This window comes from Apium graveolens, chromosome 5 (genome assembly GCF_009905375.1).
Source record: "Apium graveolens cultivar Ventura chromosome 5, ASM990537v1, whole genome shotgun sequence".
NCBI classification, from domain to species: domain Eukaryota; kingdom Viridiplantae; phylum Streptophyta; class Magnoliopsida; order Apiales; family Apiaceae; genus Apium; species Apium graveolens.
Genome location: NC_133651.1, coordinates 317,132,204 through 317,148,414, shown reverse-complemented (window position 1 = coordinate 317,148,414; position 16,211 = coordinate 317,132,204). Strand labels below are relative to the sequence as shown.

At 34.5% G+C, this 16,211-nt stretch overlaps 2 protein-coding genes across 2 annotated transcripts; both read left to right on the top strand.

Moving 5' to 3' along the window:
• Window positions 1-413: 413 nt before the first annotated feature.
• On the top strand, window positions 414-2,134 carry LOC141659585 (protein transport protein Sec61 subunit beta-like). The gene is made up of 2 exons (XM_074466530.1): window positions 414-568; window positions 1,701-2,134. The coding sequence occupies exon 2, from the start codon at window positions 1,703-1,705 to the stop codon at window positions 1,955-1,957; it is 255 nt and encodes an 84-aa protein (XP_074322631.1). The 5' UTR covers window positions 414-568; window positions 1,701-1,702; the 3' UTR covers window positions 1,958-2,134.
• A 6,026-nt stretch (window positions 2,135-8,160) lies between these two features.
• Window positions 8,161-15,855, top strand: LOC141659584 (RCC1 domain-containing protein RUG3, mitochondrial). The gene is made up of 6 exons (XM_074466529.1): window positions 8,161-8,715; window positions 9,781-9,920; window positions 11,129-11,323; window positions 12,782-12,910; window positions 13,019-13,174; window positions 15,035-15,855. The coding sequence occupies exons 1-6, from the start codon at window positions 8,219-8,221 to the stop codon at window positions 15,223-15,225; spliced, it is 1,308 nt and encodes a 435-aa protein (XP_074322630.1). The 5' UTR covers window positions 8,161-8,218; the 3' UTR covers window positions 15,226-15,855.
• Window positions 15,856-16,211: the final 356 nt, after the last annotated feature.

Below are 16,211 nucleotides of genomic sequence, written 5' to 3'. Positions count from 1 at the left end.
ATATATATTTTTATCAAATTTTTAAAATTAGAATACACATACTACAAATACGTAGTATAGGGATATTTTGGGCGGTTCATCCCGCTGATAGATATTCTGAACACTTAACGCTCTGTTCCAGAATTTTTTTTTAAGAGAAAAGAAAAGAAATGTAAAGAATACATTTCTTCAACTTGTTCCCGAACAACTTTTATGAAAGAAATGAAAAGAAAGTTGCAGATTTGGGAAGAAGTTTTCTTTATTTTTGTCTCCAAAATCTTCTTCCTATTTTTGGAAAGATTAAAGAAAAGAAAATATTCTTTTCTTTTCTACCCTAAATTCGGGAACACAGCGTAAAAGCTGGAAATAGGTAAACAACTTTTGACAATTTTTCAAAAATATTTACCTAATTATACAAGTGGAAAAGCAGTGACACGCAGAAAATGACATGGCACAATATTATTGGCTAGAACATGTGGCCTCCCTGATATAATAACGCGTAGTAAGGCTCATTTCATACAAATATTTTTTCACTACGAAGAAGACTCAAATCAAATCGGAGCACCATCACGACCCGATCCAAAACTAGGTCAATTCTCAAATCTCAATTGTGTTTTAATAGTCTTATTATTCAATCTGTTAACTTACTCAATTCTATTTAGATCTGTTATGTTTATAATTTAGATTTGTGATGTGTGTTGAATTGAAATTATTAATTAATAATTTAATAATAAAATAGAAAGTGAATTGTGAACTGATTGAACAACTGTTATTTTGATCTGTGACGTGTCTAATTGAGGTGGATTTATGGTTTAGATCGATATGTAAACCCTAACGAGATCTGTGTAATTGACGTTTTATGTGTTTGGACTTTAGTTTTATCGATCGGTGTGATTGAGTGATTGTAGGATTGATTCGTGTTGTTTTGTGTTTACGGGATTTTAGTTTGCGAGACTTGGAAGTTTCGTATGTTTTTTTGGATAAACTTGTGTGTAGTTTGATGTGGAATTTTGGATCTCGGAATGTAAATAAATTAGGAATGGAGAGTTGTAGTTTATGATTAAACTTTGATGCTACTTGTTCATTCTTCAGCCTACACAGTAAAGCTCTAAGCATACACAGCCTGTAGGTCGGAGATAGTTGCTCCCTCCGAGCATACACAGCCTGTAGGTCGGAGATAGTTGCTCCCTCCGTCAAATTCATTTTTATACAGTTTTTTTCAATGTTCGACACACATTTTAAGGTGAATATAAAATATAGTTCCATTATCTATTTTTAAAATTTTCGTTTTCTGAATTGAACTTTAAACATCAAATTTTTATTTAGAAGAAAAAAATAATTAATGGAACTATGTTAAAAAGGAGCGGCGAGTCTCCGTCTCCCAATGTATACATCCTAAAGGGACATGAAATATTATTTAACGATGGAGATTTTGAGGAGGTGGTTATTAATACGTTTTGTTTTATTGACTTAAAGTGATAATTAAGATATTAACCAGCTTTTGTCATGTAAATTATATATGATGCAATTTATGCCTATATACCTGAAGTTCTTTAATAGGATAATTTTGTGAATGTCATGTGTTGAATTACTCGACGAGTTCATCCAGTTTTCTGGTTACGTGCCACCATTAAATTATGCCAGCTTCCTTCTTTATCTTGCATATATGTACGATTATAGTGTAGAGTATCTATATATAACAGTTGAAATGCTTGTTACAGAAATGTCTTCAAGCGGAGCTCCCCAAAGAGGAACTGCTGCAGCATCTGCTGCCAATCTGCGCAGGAGAAGGACAGCAAGCGCAGGTGGTGCTTCTGCTGGAGGAACAAGTGGCAACATGCTCCAGTTTTACACCGATGATGCTCCGGGACTGAAAATCTCACCCAATGTTGTTCTTGTCATGAGCATTGGTTTCATTGCTTTTGTTGCTGTTCTCCATGTCATGGGTAAGCTTTACTTAAACCGCAGAGAGGCTTAAGGATTCTGCCAAGTTAAAGGTAGACATTGGGTTTGTAGGTTGTTTGTCGAGTTGTGAACTTGTACTTTTCGATTGGCTAACATTGGAAGCCATTTTTCTTGGTTTGACAATTAGACGGTAATCTTTTTATATTTTTTATATATTTAACATTTATATAAATACCAGATTTTACCCAAATCTCATCAGAAGTGCAGTTCTGCATTGCTGTTATTGAGAGGTTAATTAGGATTTTAATGTTATGTTTGGCACATCGCAAGCGTATATGATAGAGTGTAGTGTGTATTTTTACACCAACATTTTAATTTGGTTGAAGTCTGCTTTTAATCCTTTTTAAACCATCTGGGTTGAGGATTCCTTATGATTAATATTGAGTATTAGGGTAGCGTTTGGTTCATGGTAAACAAACCTGTTCAGCAAAACAAAACTCAGAACCTTAATTCTTTTGGTGAGCAGCTTGATTTGATTGGAGTGAGAACTTTATTCCCATTAACCTAGTAAATCATTGTCTACACTCTACTTCTCCGGATGCCCCTTGGAATTTCAATCATTCTCATTGACATATACTCCTATGACCTATCCCATCCCATGCCCTTAGATTTCATTCCCTATGTGCTGCCCCCTATTTCCTCTACTTTGCACAACAGAAATACGAATTTAAAAGAGAACATGAAAGAATACCCGACAATTTCTGTTCAGGTTCTTGGCTATGCGTGATTATATATTTTCTGATTTTGGATATTAAATTTTAACATAATCTATGTGGAATTTTCCTGGAGTGCGATCCAATGTTGTACAGTTTAATTGCTTACAATCAATGAAAGAACTTATTCCTGCAAAATTGCAGTACCTAAACTCTTTATATACAAATAATGCTCTTTAAACCCACAACCTTGTACAGCTGCAATCGTTGTGGTCTGAAGATGTGTAATCGTAAATGGTTTGTCTAGTAGTTTAGGGTTAAGCCTTCTTTGTCCAGAGAAGCAAAATAGGATTTGTTGCAGAATGCATCAAATAATTGTCCATGTACTAGTAATTTGCGGAAACTGCATTCAAAAATGGAGTTTATACCAGTAATGTGTTTTAATTTGCGGTTAGAAAATCTGACATTTGATATTGACGTTTTAATCACCGGAACTCAAGGCCTGTGAACCAGTTGCATAGTTTCTATCTAGTCCCGGAAGCAAGTTCTATCTGTTCTTGGTGTTAGAAAGGGCAAATTATCTCTGTTGTGTTCTGGAGAACCCCCTCCCTGGGTGAACCAAATATATTTTGTTCCGGGGGACCGAGAGGTCACTGGTACCTAGAGCTGGCCAGTTGGGCGTGTCCATGCGGTCCGGGCCGGGCGGGGCTGAATGCCGGTTGAGCTCGTGAAGCATGAATACTGAACCGACATGCAAGTTGAACGAATCGGGTCGGGCCGGGTTCGAACTGACCGACACGGACTCGTGAGCGATGCGGGCTGAACCGGGTTGAGTGCGGACTGAGTGGGTCGAGTGCGGGCTGTGCATCCATCCATGTGCATTCTACTGTCTACTATGTCTATGTCACATCATGTGATGTGAATGTGATGTCCAAGCGGCAATCAGTCAAGCATATAAATAGAGTTTAATCATTTATATTATTTTAATAGAAAATTCGTGTGTATAATAAATATTTTTTACTATATAAAAGTCGAAATTAGTATAACAATGTTTATTAAAAAATTATTAATAAAATGTAACATTATTTTCTATTATGTCACATAATTTATTCGAAAAATAATAATTGTAATCAATTAATTTTATTATTTTAGATTTTTGGTTAAAAAGAGGACGGTACCTCTTATAAATTTTATTAATTTAAAAAAATTACAAATGATGTGAGAGGACTCCTCTCTAAAAAAAACGGAACAAACCGCATCAAACATTAAAAAATTACAAATCAAATGATATTCCAACTTTAAAAAAAATTACATTAAATATTTGTTCTAAAGTTGTTCGCTAGTTGAGTTTCCCGATTCGGATAAAGTATCCATTGTCATCCACGGCTCGTCGTCATCGTCGGGGTCTTCTTTTCTTCGTTGTTGTCTTTTATCAGCTTCATCCCAATCTTTTTTGCAAACTAAAATCTTTACGACGTCTGGCGCAAGACTGGATCACTTCTCATCTAACACTCTTCTGCCTGCACTAAAAGCGGACTCGGACGCAATTGTAGAAGCTGGGACAACTAAAATATCATTTGCAATTTTTGCTAAAACCGGAAATTGTAACTCATGATTCTTCCACCATATTAGTATATCAAAATCATCATTTAACTCATAACTATATGAAAAAAATTCGTGAATCATACTAGTGGCAGAAGAAGGTACGGTTGATGACTCGGAAATTCTACATTTTTATTTTTTGGTTAGTATAGATGAAATGGTACTACTAAACCTATTAGAAGTATTACTACTCTTCGCTGGTATAGTACTTTGAGTTTTTGGAGCATACATATTTATAAGACGAAACAACAAATTTAAACAATTATTTACATATAAAGCATGATTATATGAAACTCCTAACACTGCATAATAATGTTCTAACATGTTTTCTAAACCTTCCTTCCTAACACCGGGATCAAGAAGACATGCAATACCATAAATATACGGAAATTCGGTAAAGTATTCAATCCATTTAATTTTCATATCCTTAATAATATCACTAAAATTATCATTTTCTTCGTATTCCTTTAAAGTAGTAACAATACTAACACATTCAATGATACAATGGTGTACATTTGGTTCATAAACATAAAAAAAAACTTTAGTAGCATGCGCAAAATAATAAAGTATGTCACGTACAGTATATGCTAATTCCCAATCTTCCTCGGTAATAATTCCTCCTTCGTATTTGTGAATTGGATCGTCGTTATATAAGATGGTAATAATGGGTTTATATTTAATTGCTTCAACAAGTAATTTATATGTCGAACTCCATCTTGTAGGACAATCGATACCCCATTTTTTCGACCTTAGTCCATTTTCTTTACACAATTTCTTGTACCTAGACCTATATTTACCTGCCAAACGTAGATACTTAATTACCTTCCTAATAGGTTATAATAAATTAGTTATTTGTTGAATTCCTACTTGAGCCGTTAAGTTAACTATGTGAGCACAACATCTAATGTGTAAAAATACTCCATCTAAAACTAAAGGAATTTCGGTCCTAATATAATTAATACATTTGTTGTTATTAGCAGCATTATCTAAGGAAATTCTGAATACCTTGTTAAACAAATTAAATTCTTTAATTGTATCTAAAATTCTAGACATAATATTATAACCGGTGTATGATTCGTCCATAACATCAAATGCAATAATTCGTTTTTGTAACATATAATCGACACCAATCCAATGAACGGTAACACATATATAAGGCTCACCCTGACTCGAACTTCAACAATCACTAGTTAACGAAACCATATCATCAAATTCTCGAAAAAATTCAATTAATTGTGCTCTAGCGCAATGATATTGTGTTATTGTGTGCCGTTTTAGTGTGTTTCTAGGATTTTTTCTAAATGCCGGATTTATCGTAGTTTTCATCATATATTATAAATTATCATTCTCACCGTGAGAAAATGGTAACTCGTCTAGTGTAACAAAAGTAGCAAAACTTTCTATCATTCTATCTCTACTATATGAAAAAGGCATACCTCCACCTCCCGTTGATGTCATAAAACCACCGAGTTGTGATTGTTGTGGACCTCTTCGTGCTTCTCCGCTTTCGTGACTCGCCTTCGTAATGAGTGAATATTCTCCAAATGTCGGCTTAGTGTTCCCGTGCCGGTCCCTCGAGCATAACTAAATGGTGGCTGTGGTCTACCATTTTGTACACAAATCAAACAATGTACTTTAAATCTATTCGGATTATCTGGCATAGCTTCTTTCGAAAAATATGTCCACACGTGCGATGATTGTCTCGAACTCGTAGCACCTACAGAAATTTAAAAAACGAATAAAATTAGTAAAGGAATTTACAATCATCAATTAAAAAAATGAATTTACAAAACGAATAAATAATATATTATAATACACGAATAAACAATTTATAAAAGTAGCTGAATTCAGTTGACCAAAAAATAGTTAACACAAAATCTTATACAGTCAAAAACACACAAAATCAAAAACACACAAAATATATAAGCCGTCGCCATATATATACAATCAAAAACACACCTTGAGAAGAAATAAACATGAAAATAACATACCTTCTTCGGTATTAAACGTGGATCCGAGTCGAAGCGGGAGCATCGAAGCCGACGGGGTTGAACCTTGAGAAGAAATATTCCCTCTTCCCTGTTCCATTTTCTGTTACCTTTATTTTATATTCGAATTTTTGTTGTTGAATTACAAATTGCGAATGGGGATTGAATTATAAACGTGAATTGTTGAGAGTTGGGTTATAAGAAGTCGGATAAAGAAGTCGGAGAAACAAAAGTTGGAGGTCGGGGAAAGAAGTTGGAGGTCGGAGAAATTGAGATTGAGAGAAACAGAAATTGAGTTCGAAGAAATTGTGAATAAAAGTGATGTTTATATGTATATATTTATAAGGAGATCAAAGTGTCGTTTAAGGTGGACTGGAGGAGTGTAACGTTAACTTGCAGGTTAACGTTGCAATTACAGACAGTCACAGAATCACAGACATCGCAGAAAACAGATCAGACGAGAAAGACGTTGGCGCGTGAGGCACAACCGCGGGCGGGCTGTGCGGGCTCGTGCTGGCTGTGCGAGTTGCCTGGTCCATGCGGCTCGTGCGGGCTCGTGCGGTTCCGGGTTCTGAAATTAAAATTCGTATTCGGTTCACCTAATTTAGCGAGTTGGGCGGGTTTGAACCGGCCCGGTTCGGTCCGAATTTTTTACGGTTTCCGTACGAACCGGTCCCGAATGTGCTGTTCAAACCCGCACATTTGGCCAGCTCTACTGGTACCACTGTCACTCCCCGCCCCCCTTACGACATTTATAGGCTTCGAATATTGTCAACGATAAGGTGCTTCGAATATTGTCAACGATAAGTTGTGTGTGACACTGTTCGGTGTTTAATTATATATATGGGGAAATACACTTTCATGAATCTCTGCTATATGAACTGCTTTAAATTTACATTAAAAACCATACTTAATTGCTTCAGGAACCCCTTTAACTTTTCACTAAAATTATTTTCTTGCTCCATGAACAATTTTAACTTTTCGTTAAAACAATTTCACTTTCTAAATTTTAAAAATTTTATAATACCAAGTTTACATTATAACTTATCAATTACGAAGAATATGATTATAATAAAAGATATTTATAATTCTTTGTAATTTATAAAATTGTTTCACTCTCATGTAAGAGAGATGAAGGTTCGATTTTTCTCTTCAACAATATTCTCCTTAGGTTTGCTTACCATCTTGGGCTTGTTTGGCAATATACTTATAAGCCACTTATGATTTATAAGCCCGTAACATCTTATCGACGAGTGTTTGTCGACCCAACTTATAAGCTGAATTACAACTTATAAGCTGATAAGTTGAAAGTTGGCAGTTACGTACTTTTTTTCAACTTATTTTCATTTTTTCACATTTTTCTAAAGTTTTGATTTTAAAATATAAATTTTTAAATATTTTCTAATTTAAGATTCATGAACTAAGATAATTGTATTTAATAATTATTTGTTTTAATTAATTGAAGTAAAAAAAACTTTTGACTTATAAGTAAATTTATCCAAACACTCATAGAACTTATAAGTATTTATCAACTTATCACTTATTTCGCACTTAATCATTTTAAATCATAAGTTACTTATTTTAATATTTCCCAAACGGGCACCTTATAATCAGATCATCTAGTTATATTCTCGTAAAATTTACATAAATATATATATATAAAGGTTAAATGATAATTGTATCGGCTTAATTAACAACTTTTGTTAATTATCTCTCAAAAGATTTATGATGCCTTATTTTCAATGGACGATTATTATAAAAATTATTGTTGAATAATTATGAAAAATATATATAGCATCTAATCATCTCACAAAAACAAAAGAGAAATGCTTGAGTTCTAAAATTCGTTTCCGAAATCATTTCTAAATAATAAGTTGTCTATATATCATTGAATATTCACTCATAATTATAATGAGCCTTAGTATATTAAAATAAATCCCGTAAATTAAAAAATAACACGTATCATTTCGAAACAAATACTCCGATACTAATTCGGAATCTCACTCACCCTCGCACCCACACCCACACGCTATGAACAAATACTCCCGCTTCCCATTTCGCCGCCTTTACTCTTCATCACCATCATCATCATCACCTTCTTCATCATCTTCAACTCAACAAAATGCTCAAAAGCTTCAACTCTTCACATGGGGCCGAGGCGACTCAGGCCAACTCGGCTGCGGCACATCAAACACAGCTCAAATCAAGCTCTACCCATCACCTCTACACACCCTTTTTCTCCCCGCTTCTGCCCATCTCTCCTCCTCCATTTCCGGCCGTTTGCCCATTTCCGGCGCCGGCGGCGACCGGCCGGAGATCGGAATTTCACTGGGGTTGTTTCACTCGGCGGTTTATGTGGAGGGTCAGTGTTGGATTTGGGGGAAAGGGGATGGTGGAAGATTAGGACTTGGGAATGAGGATTGTGTTTATGTTCCGTGTCTGAATTCGGGGTTGGTGAATGTTAAGTGTGTTGCTCTTGGTGGGCTTCATTCTGTTTGTCTTGATTCTCTTGGTCAGGTTTTTACTTGGTTAGTTTCGATTTTTCGTGTTTGGCCTTTTCGAGTTTATTTTATGAATTTTGTAGTTGAGATTGGTATTGTGATGTGCAAGATTACACTAGGTATGTAGATAATCGACATATGAGTAGTAATGTAGACATTGTATAATGCACTTTTGAAGGGCCTAATTGTCGAGGTTGAATATTCTTGCTTTAACCTAACCTATTCGAGTTTTTTTAAAAGAATTTTGTAGTTGAAATTGGTATTATGACGTGCAAGAATACACTAGGTATTTTTGGTTTGGATATAGATAATTGATGGATGAGTAGTGAAGTAGACATTGTCTAATGCACTTTAGACGATGGTAATTATCAAGATTTTTTTTGACCCGGTTTTTCATGTCTAATTCATGAATTTGTAGTTATAATTGGTATTATGATATGCAAGATACTAGTGGAATACTTGAGGTATATTTGAGTAGTTAGTAAATATAAGGTACAAGTGGATACATTAGGTATGTTACTTGGTTAGTTTCTTGTTTCACCAGATGCGTCTTAGCCTCTTAGGTGACGTTTGGATTATGAGATTTAAAATGTTTTAATGCAAATGGAACTTGTCTTTAGTCCTCTTAGGTGACGTTTGGATTATGAGATTTAAAATGTTTTAATGCAAATGGAACTTGTCTTTAGTCCCTTATTTGATGTTTAAAATTAAACATGTAGGTAGGCATCTCTCTAATGCACTTCAGATGCTGCTTAGTGTGAGGCGTCCCCTCAGGATCAAGATATTTGGTCAAGTTCAAATTTTTATGTTTACGTTACATAGTTAGCTTGTCTCTTATATTTTGAAAGTTGTTCATTATTGTTTTTCTTGTCCCACAATCATGTTGTTGCATAATAAAACTTTATGATCATGTTAATTGAAGTGTGGCCAGTTTATGTTATGATAAGAATAAGTTAATGCTATCCATGTATCTATCCATTTCTGGCATGTTTATGGAAAAACTAACAGTTGCACTATCGATATCACATAACGGGTTTGTGGATATGTTTGTATGGTTTGCACTACATGATGTTTTGGAATTTAAAATTTCAGGGGTTATGGTGGTTTTGGAGCTCTTGGTCACTCTGTTTATACAAGAGAACTGATTCCTAGATTAGTGGAAGGCCCTTGGGACAAACCTATATGTCATGTTTCTACCAGTGGAACGCATACCGCTGCGATCACTGAATCAGGTAGGTACTTTGTGATGCCTAGATGTACAAACTCATTTATTTGAATATGATTATATTATTTTGATTCTGATTTAGACCACCAATTATTTGAGCTTATGAAATGTATACCTTTTAAATGTGCTGTTTGCTCTAATCGTTCTAATTTTACCCTCTCATGGGTTAAGTGAAAAATTTAACTTTTATAGTTTCATCAGGAAAGCCATCTATAAGAAAGAAGCGGACCTTAATATTTTTTTTGTAAATGAGGCGAGATCTACTTGCTGCATTAGGAGTTTTATTGCTGGGGTGGGAGCAAAAAATGATATGATATCATTTAAGCAAGCATTTGTGTGCTGACAAACATATACATTGTTGTATATCTATAGCATGCCAAGTACAATAGAGTATTTCCAGTACATTATTTGTACTTGGTAGTTAAGTTTAAGGTTTCATGTAGTGTGTATACACTGGTTAATCACTTTGTTAAGGTATATGGGTTTCAATTTGTGACAAGCCATAGCTAACCTGCAGTTCTGCACTATAGAACAATCAATTTGTAAGGTTAAACGCTTTTCTAAAAATCCAATCATATGTGTATAAAAAGCTGAGATGGTAATTTTAAGTGGGTAATTTTCCAAGCTTAGTAATTTTTTTTGAAGTGTTTTATTGTGTACTTGATATTAGATGATAGGGCTGATCTTCCACAGCCTAAACATGAAAGATAGTTATTGGTATTTTGATCATTTTTAAATTATTAGTAGATAACTGTGTTCTTAATGAAGGTTAATGACTACTTCAGTTTTTTAATGTGAAATACAGTCATTAATTAGTTTCCTTATACATAATTATCATTGATAATTATGCTTCAATGATGTAATGGAGTTGCTTTGCGTGCTTGATATTGTGCTAATTTTGTGCATGTTGGGAAGGAATTAAACACTTTGTTGTTACATTCCTCCCTCCGTCATCTAAAAGGTCTTGTGTTGGTAATCAAATACGTGGAGAGATTCTAGTTGTCTCAGTTTAACTAATAGTAAAACTTAAAATAATAAGAAATGCATTTACTATTATGCATACAGTTTCCCCTCTTCTTAACTTTGACCAGTAATGTACTTGTGCTATATTATTTCTACACGTGTAGGATTATTTATTGTAAGACTTTTTTTTGGGGACAGATGGTTTATTGCTATACTAGAGCCTTACTTGCCTCTTTACCTCATTCTATGTAGGTGAACTTTACACATGGGGTCGAGACGAAGGAGAAGGTAGACTGGGTCTAGGTCCTAATCGAGGACCAGATCAGGCAGGTGGACTTAGCATCCCTTCCAAAGTAAAAGCTTTACCCGTGCCTCTGGCTGCTGTATCTTGTGGTGGATTTTTCACTATGGGGTTGACTGAAGAGGGGGAGATTTGGAACTGGGGAGGTAAAATATTGCTAACTATTATTACAACAGCTTATGAAATTGAGCCAATGTCTAAAAGCATATTCTATATTTTAGATACATGGGTAATGCACCTTGTTCAACCCAACTTCGAAACTGTACTTTACACTATTTTGGTGTAAAAGTCAGTTCCAGCCTAAATTCAAAAGTAGCAGTATCTTGCCATGATATTTTCTTTTTAAAATCGTAAATATACCCCTGTACTCAACCAAAATTGTTTTGTTCCTTTTGTATTCCAACATCTTTTCAACATTGGTACTTTAAACGAGAAGATTCTTTTGATGTAAAGTTTAGTGATAAAGGGTTGAGGTTGGTTCTAGAAAGGCCAATTTGGGAAGGCGGTAGCAAACAAAAACAGAGTACTTCTGTGTCACAACAGGATACCAATTACTAGGCTGTTGTGAAAAATCATGGAAATACCTGAATTCTATTTCATTAATCCCAATAAAGCAAAACCATCTCTCGTGTTGAGGAAAAATGTCCCTAAGATAATGGATAAAAGATATTCATTATTTATTATAGGTGTAGAAAATAAAGCATAATACATGCAAAACATGATTTATTGGAGGGTGTTCTCTTTCCCGAAAAATCCTCCAATAGATCTATAAAATGAATTGAGTTGGCTGATGGACCTTCCATAGCAGTCATACTAATTCTACTAAGGATAGGGTTTGGAGAGTGAATAAAGAGAGATCGAGGCTACACATGGCATCCTAAAAGGAAAACCATTATCAAATTAGGATGACGGCTAAACATATGTAAGAAAGCAAGCGTTTCCATATAAAACAGAAGAAACAAGGTAGAGACTCGAGTAGTCCAATAATAGCTCTGCATTCATCTAAAATTGCAAACGTAAGTGTTGAAAATTTGCTGTCTGTCTGTTCAAGGCTGTAGCTAGAAACATTTGTACTTCAAATTGGCAATTTAAATTCTTGTACTTGTATTTATAAATAAAAAGTCATCTTTTAGCTGTAATCCCCGGTCATTGTTGAAGCACATCTTGAGATCTAGTTTTCATTTTACATCACTTCATTAATTATTTATTTTTCAGCAAGTTTAGGAGGATCATTCATGTTTCTGTTTGTTGGTGTTTACTTTATTTAGTGTCTTCAACATATTATTTCAATTTGATACTCTATCACTTCTATCGAAGATTTCCGCATTATGCTGTCATTTTAGTGAAGCACTTTTAAGCGTTTGGTCTCCATCAAAAGTCTACTGATATTTAGACTTGAAAGACATTTCTTTTTCAAAGGTTTATTTCTTGTCCTTTAAATTTTGTAAAGAGCTATCCAATTACTGCCCTTGTAACAAAATAGTAGTAGTATATATTTCCTCTAGTCCTGTCAATATGGATTCTTTTGAGGCGTGTTTAATTTGGTTGGCTTTTGTATGGATTGATCTGATATCTTATGCATAACTCACCTGCATGTAGCACAGCCAATTCTAATCACGAGCTTGGGAGAGGTGACAAGATTGGGGGCTGGAAACCACAACCAATTGCTAGCCTCAAAGATATTCGTATTATTCAGATAGCAAGTGGGGGTTATCACTCTCTTGCCTTAAGTGGTATGGAGATTGCATCAATTTATTAAATCTTTGCAGTACTGTTCATGTTTCTTGTACACATTGTGCACTTGTATAGAAATTCACTTATGTATTTTTAATGAGTTACAGATGAAGGTAAGGTTTTTTCCTGGGGTCATGGTGGACATGGCCAGTTGGGACACTCTTCTATTCAAAATCAGAAAACGCCTCTAGCCATTGATTTACTGGCTGATCAGAGAGTCGTGTATATTGCGTGTGGAGGTTCATCATCAGCTGCTGTAACTGGTGAGATTAGTCATCATATATTTAGCAAGAGATTACCTTCCATGACCTCTTTCTTCACATCTCTCATGTATTCCAGATTCCAATTCTGCAATTCGCTTTACCTATAAAATGATTAGTTGCACAAAGCGTAGTTATTGGTAGCTGTCATTAAATATATGGATGATAGAAACTAAGACAAAACATCAAATCATAAAGATGCTTGAATCTATTCATGCTCTTGTAAAATTTTGTGCAGGTTGAACTGTAAGCAAGCAGTATGTTCATACTCTTGTTAGTTGTTAATACAATTTCTAGTAGCTTAACAAATATATGAATATACATATTTGTGCTAGTATTGCACAGTATTTGATACGAGCAATACATTAACGGTTCTAATATATATTAGATGTTATTTCATAAATAGCAGAACTGAATTACCAAAAATTTACCAACAAACTAAACCAAAAAAATTGAATCCCATTATTTATAATTGTTCAATAAAATGTTTGAAAATAGAAATTAACAGAAATGCAGGATCTTAGCTTATGACGCTGTTGAGTAGGAGAGTATAGAAAATCATGAACGAGAATGTATTGACTGCAGGTTTCTCTAAATATGTCTTTCGGATGATAGGACTTGCAATTTAACGATGAATTGCGCACAACTTGTTGCCTGCTTACCTCGTTCATCTGTATCCTAAATTATTAAGTTGTAAAAGAGTGATATGTCAAAGAAATAATTTATATCTAAAAAAGATATTATCCACAACATTGAAATTTTGAAATAAAATTCTGAACCATCACCCATATATGCTAAAGCTAATGCCTCTATCAGTCAATCTAAATCTTAATTCTCAACTCATACAGTAAAATTTTCCAAAAAAATATTTTCGAGATTAATGTCCCACTTCCTGCATGGTGCTTTACTGCTTTCTTGTAACTATTATGACGAGATAGAAGACAAATATTGGAAAGAATTAAAATTATTGTATCGGCCCTATCAGGATTCGACCTAGTTCTTTTTGAGCCATAGCCTATGTTATATGAGCATGTGGTCTAGTTTTGCCCTTTTGAGATTTCCTTCATTGTCATATTCACTTATTTTGTCATAGCACTAAAAGAAACCGGCTGACTTTTGCAAGGGTTTGTGAACTAGTTTTTATTCCTTGTAAAAGCCTTTGTCTTGTTCATTCTTCTGAAAGTTATAAGAAAGATCATGCAGGAAGTGGGACATCAATCTAGGAAAATCTTTATTTTGCTGTTGAGCTTGAATGTTTAATTGGGATTGAGGCATTAACATAAGAGCCAGAATTTAATAATGAAATTCAGTAATGTTTAGAAATCTTGTTTTTGTTGACAATTTAATTATGACCATTGTCTTGCAAAAAAATATGAAATATGGGAATTTAAGTTTTCTTGGTTCAGTTTGTTGGTAAACCTTAGTAATTCACTTGTGCTATTTTGTTATGAAGATATAATATATGTCAACTTGTTCTTTGCATAGACACTTGTATCTGATTCGCGGATCCTCATAATCGATTCATGAGAACTAGCATACCGTGTATCTGAACGACTTGCAAATTGAGCAACACTGGTTCAACAATCAAATATTGTACATGTTGGGCAATGGTGACTGCAATTGTTTTGCAAAAATACTTTTTCAGGAGTCCGAAGAAACTATATGCAGCATACATTCCCCCCCCCCCCAACTACTTCGATTGCCACGAGTCTATACATCTAACATCTGCATGCATAATTTATACTTGCCAAGTTACTAGTGTTCACCATGTGGTCAGCATAATATGCATCATCTCTGTTGTGTGTAATAATCTTTGTAATACTATAAAACTAGTTTAAGAAATCTCTTCTTCGTAATGGACAGATACAGGGAAATTATACATGTGGGGGAATTCGAAGGATCACCAGTTGGGGGTTCCTGGGCTTAGAGATGTACAAACCTCCCCGGTTGAAGTCAAGTTTCTTTCGGAGGACGATGAATTAGGGAACCACAAGGTGCTCGCAGTGGCTATAGGTGCTTCCCATGCCATGAGTTTGGTATCACGGTCAGCTTAATTGTGTCCATCTGGCTTTGGACCATGTTAGTAGCAGAAAGCATGGCAGAAGATACCAACAGCAGAGCAATTATACTGTAGATTATTCTTTAAGACCATCACTACCTTTACCTAGTGCAACAATGTCCAAAGTGGCTGGCTTCTATACACCACAAGGTCGTATTCTCATAATTTCAAGCTAATTTTACCTTCACGCCTTCTATCTACGAGCTGTGTACTGGAGATATAGGACCAGATTCTTGTTTAAAGTCGAGAATTATCTAAATCCGTGGAAATTTCAGATTTCGACAAACACAAATAAGGGGACACACTGGTGGCCGGAGGGCATCATCATGACCACCTAAATGACTGATCACTACAATTTCGATTTTTTTTTTGGAGGGAATTATATTTAGTGACAGGATTATAATTCAGTTGGACAGCTTTAGGAAATGCCCCAAAATATAAAGCAGCAATTATGTCATGGTGGTTTGATGTAGAAGTTACATTCTGTATGAGTTATAGTTCTAAATCAATAGACCTTGAAAAAGAAAGCTGTAATATATTTCAAATTGATTGTTTTAAAATTTTCCATTAGTGCTTAGCAATAGTTTATTGGCCAGTAATCAATGTATAAGTAAAAATTGTTAGTGAATTTTTGTAAGAAATTCTACACATGCATTCTATGTGTAATAAGATTCAAGTGAAAATATATAAATTAACTATTTTTTTTCATGCCTATGTATCTCTGTTATAGAAATCGGCCGATTTTTCAAAAATCGCTGATAAATTGCTCAAAAATCGGTCAAAAATATTTGTCCGATTTTGACCGATTTTTGATAAATCACCGATTAGTCATCCGATTTTTTAAAAATCGTCCGATAAATCGTAAATCGATACCTCAACCAAATAGTTTCGATTTCCGAAATCTGTAAAACTCCTGTCTATTCATAATGACATAGTACTTCATAAACACACTTCCATCAAAAGAAAAAGAGAAAGATGACA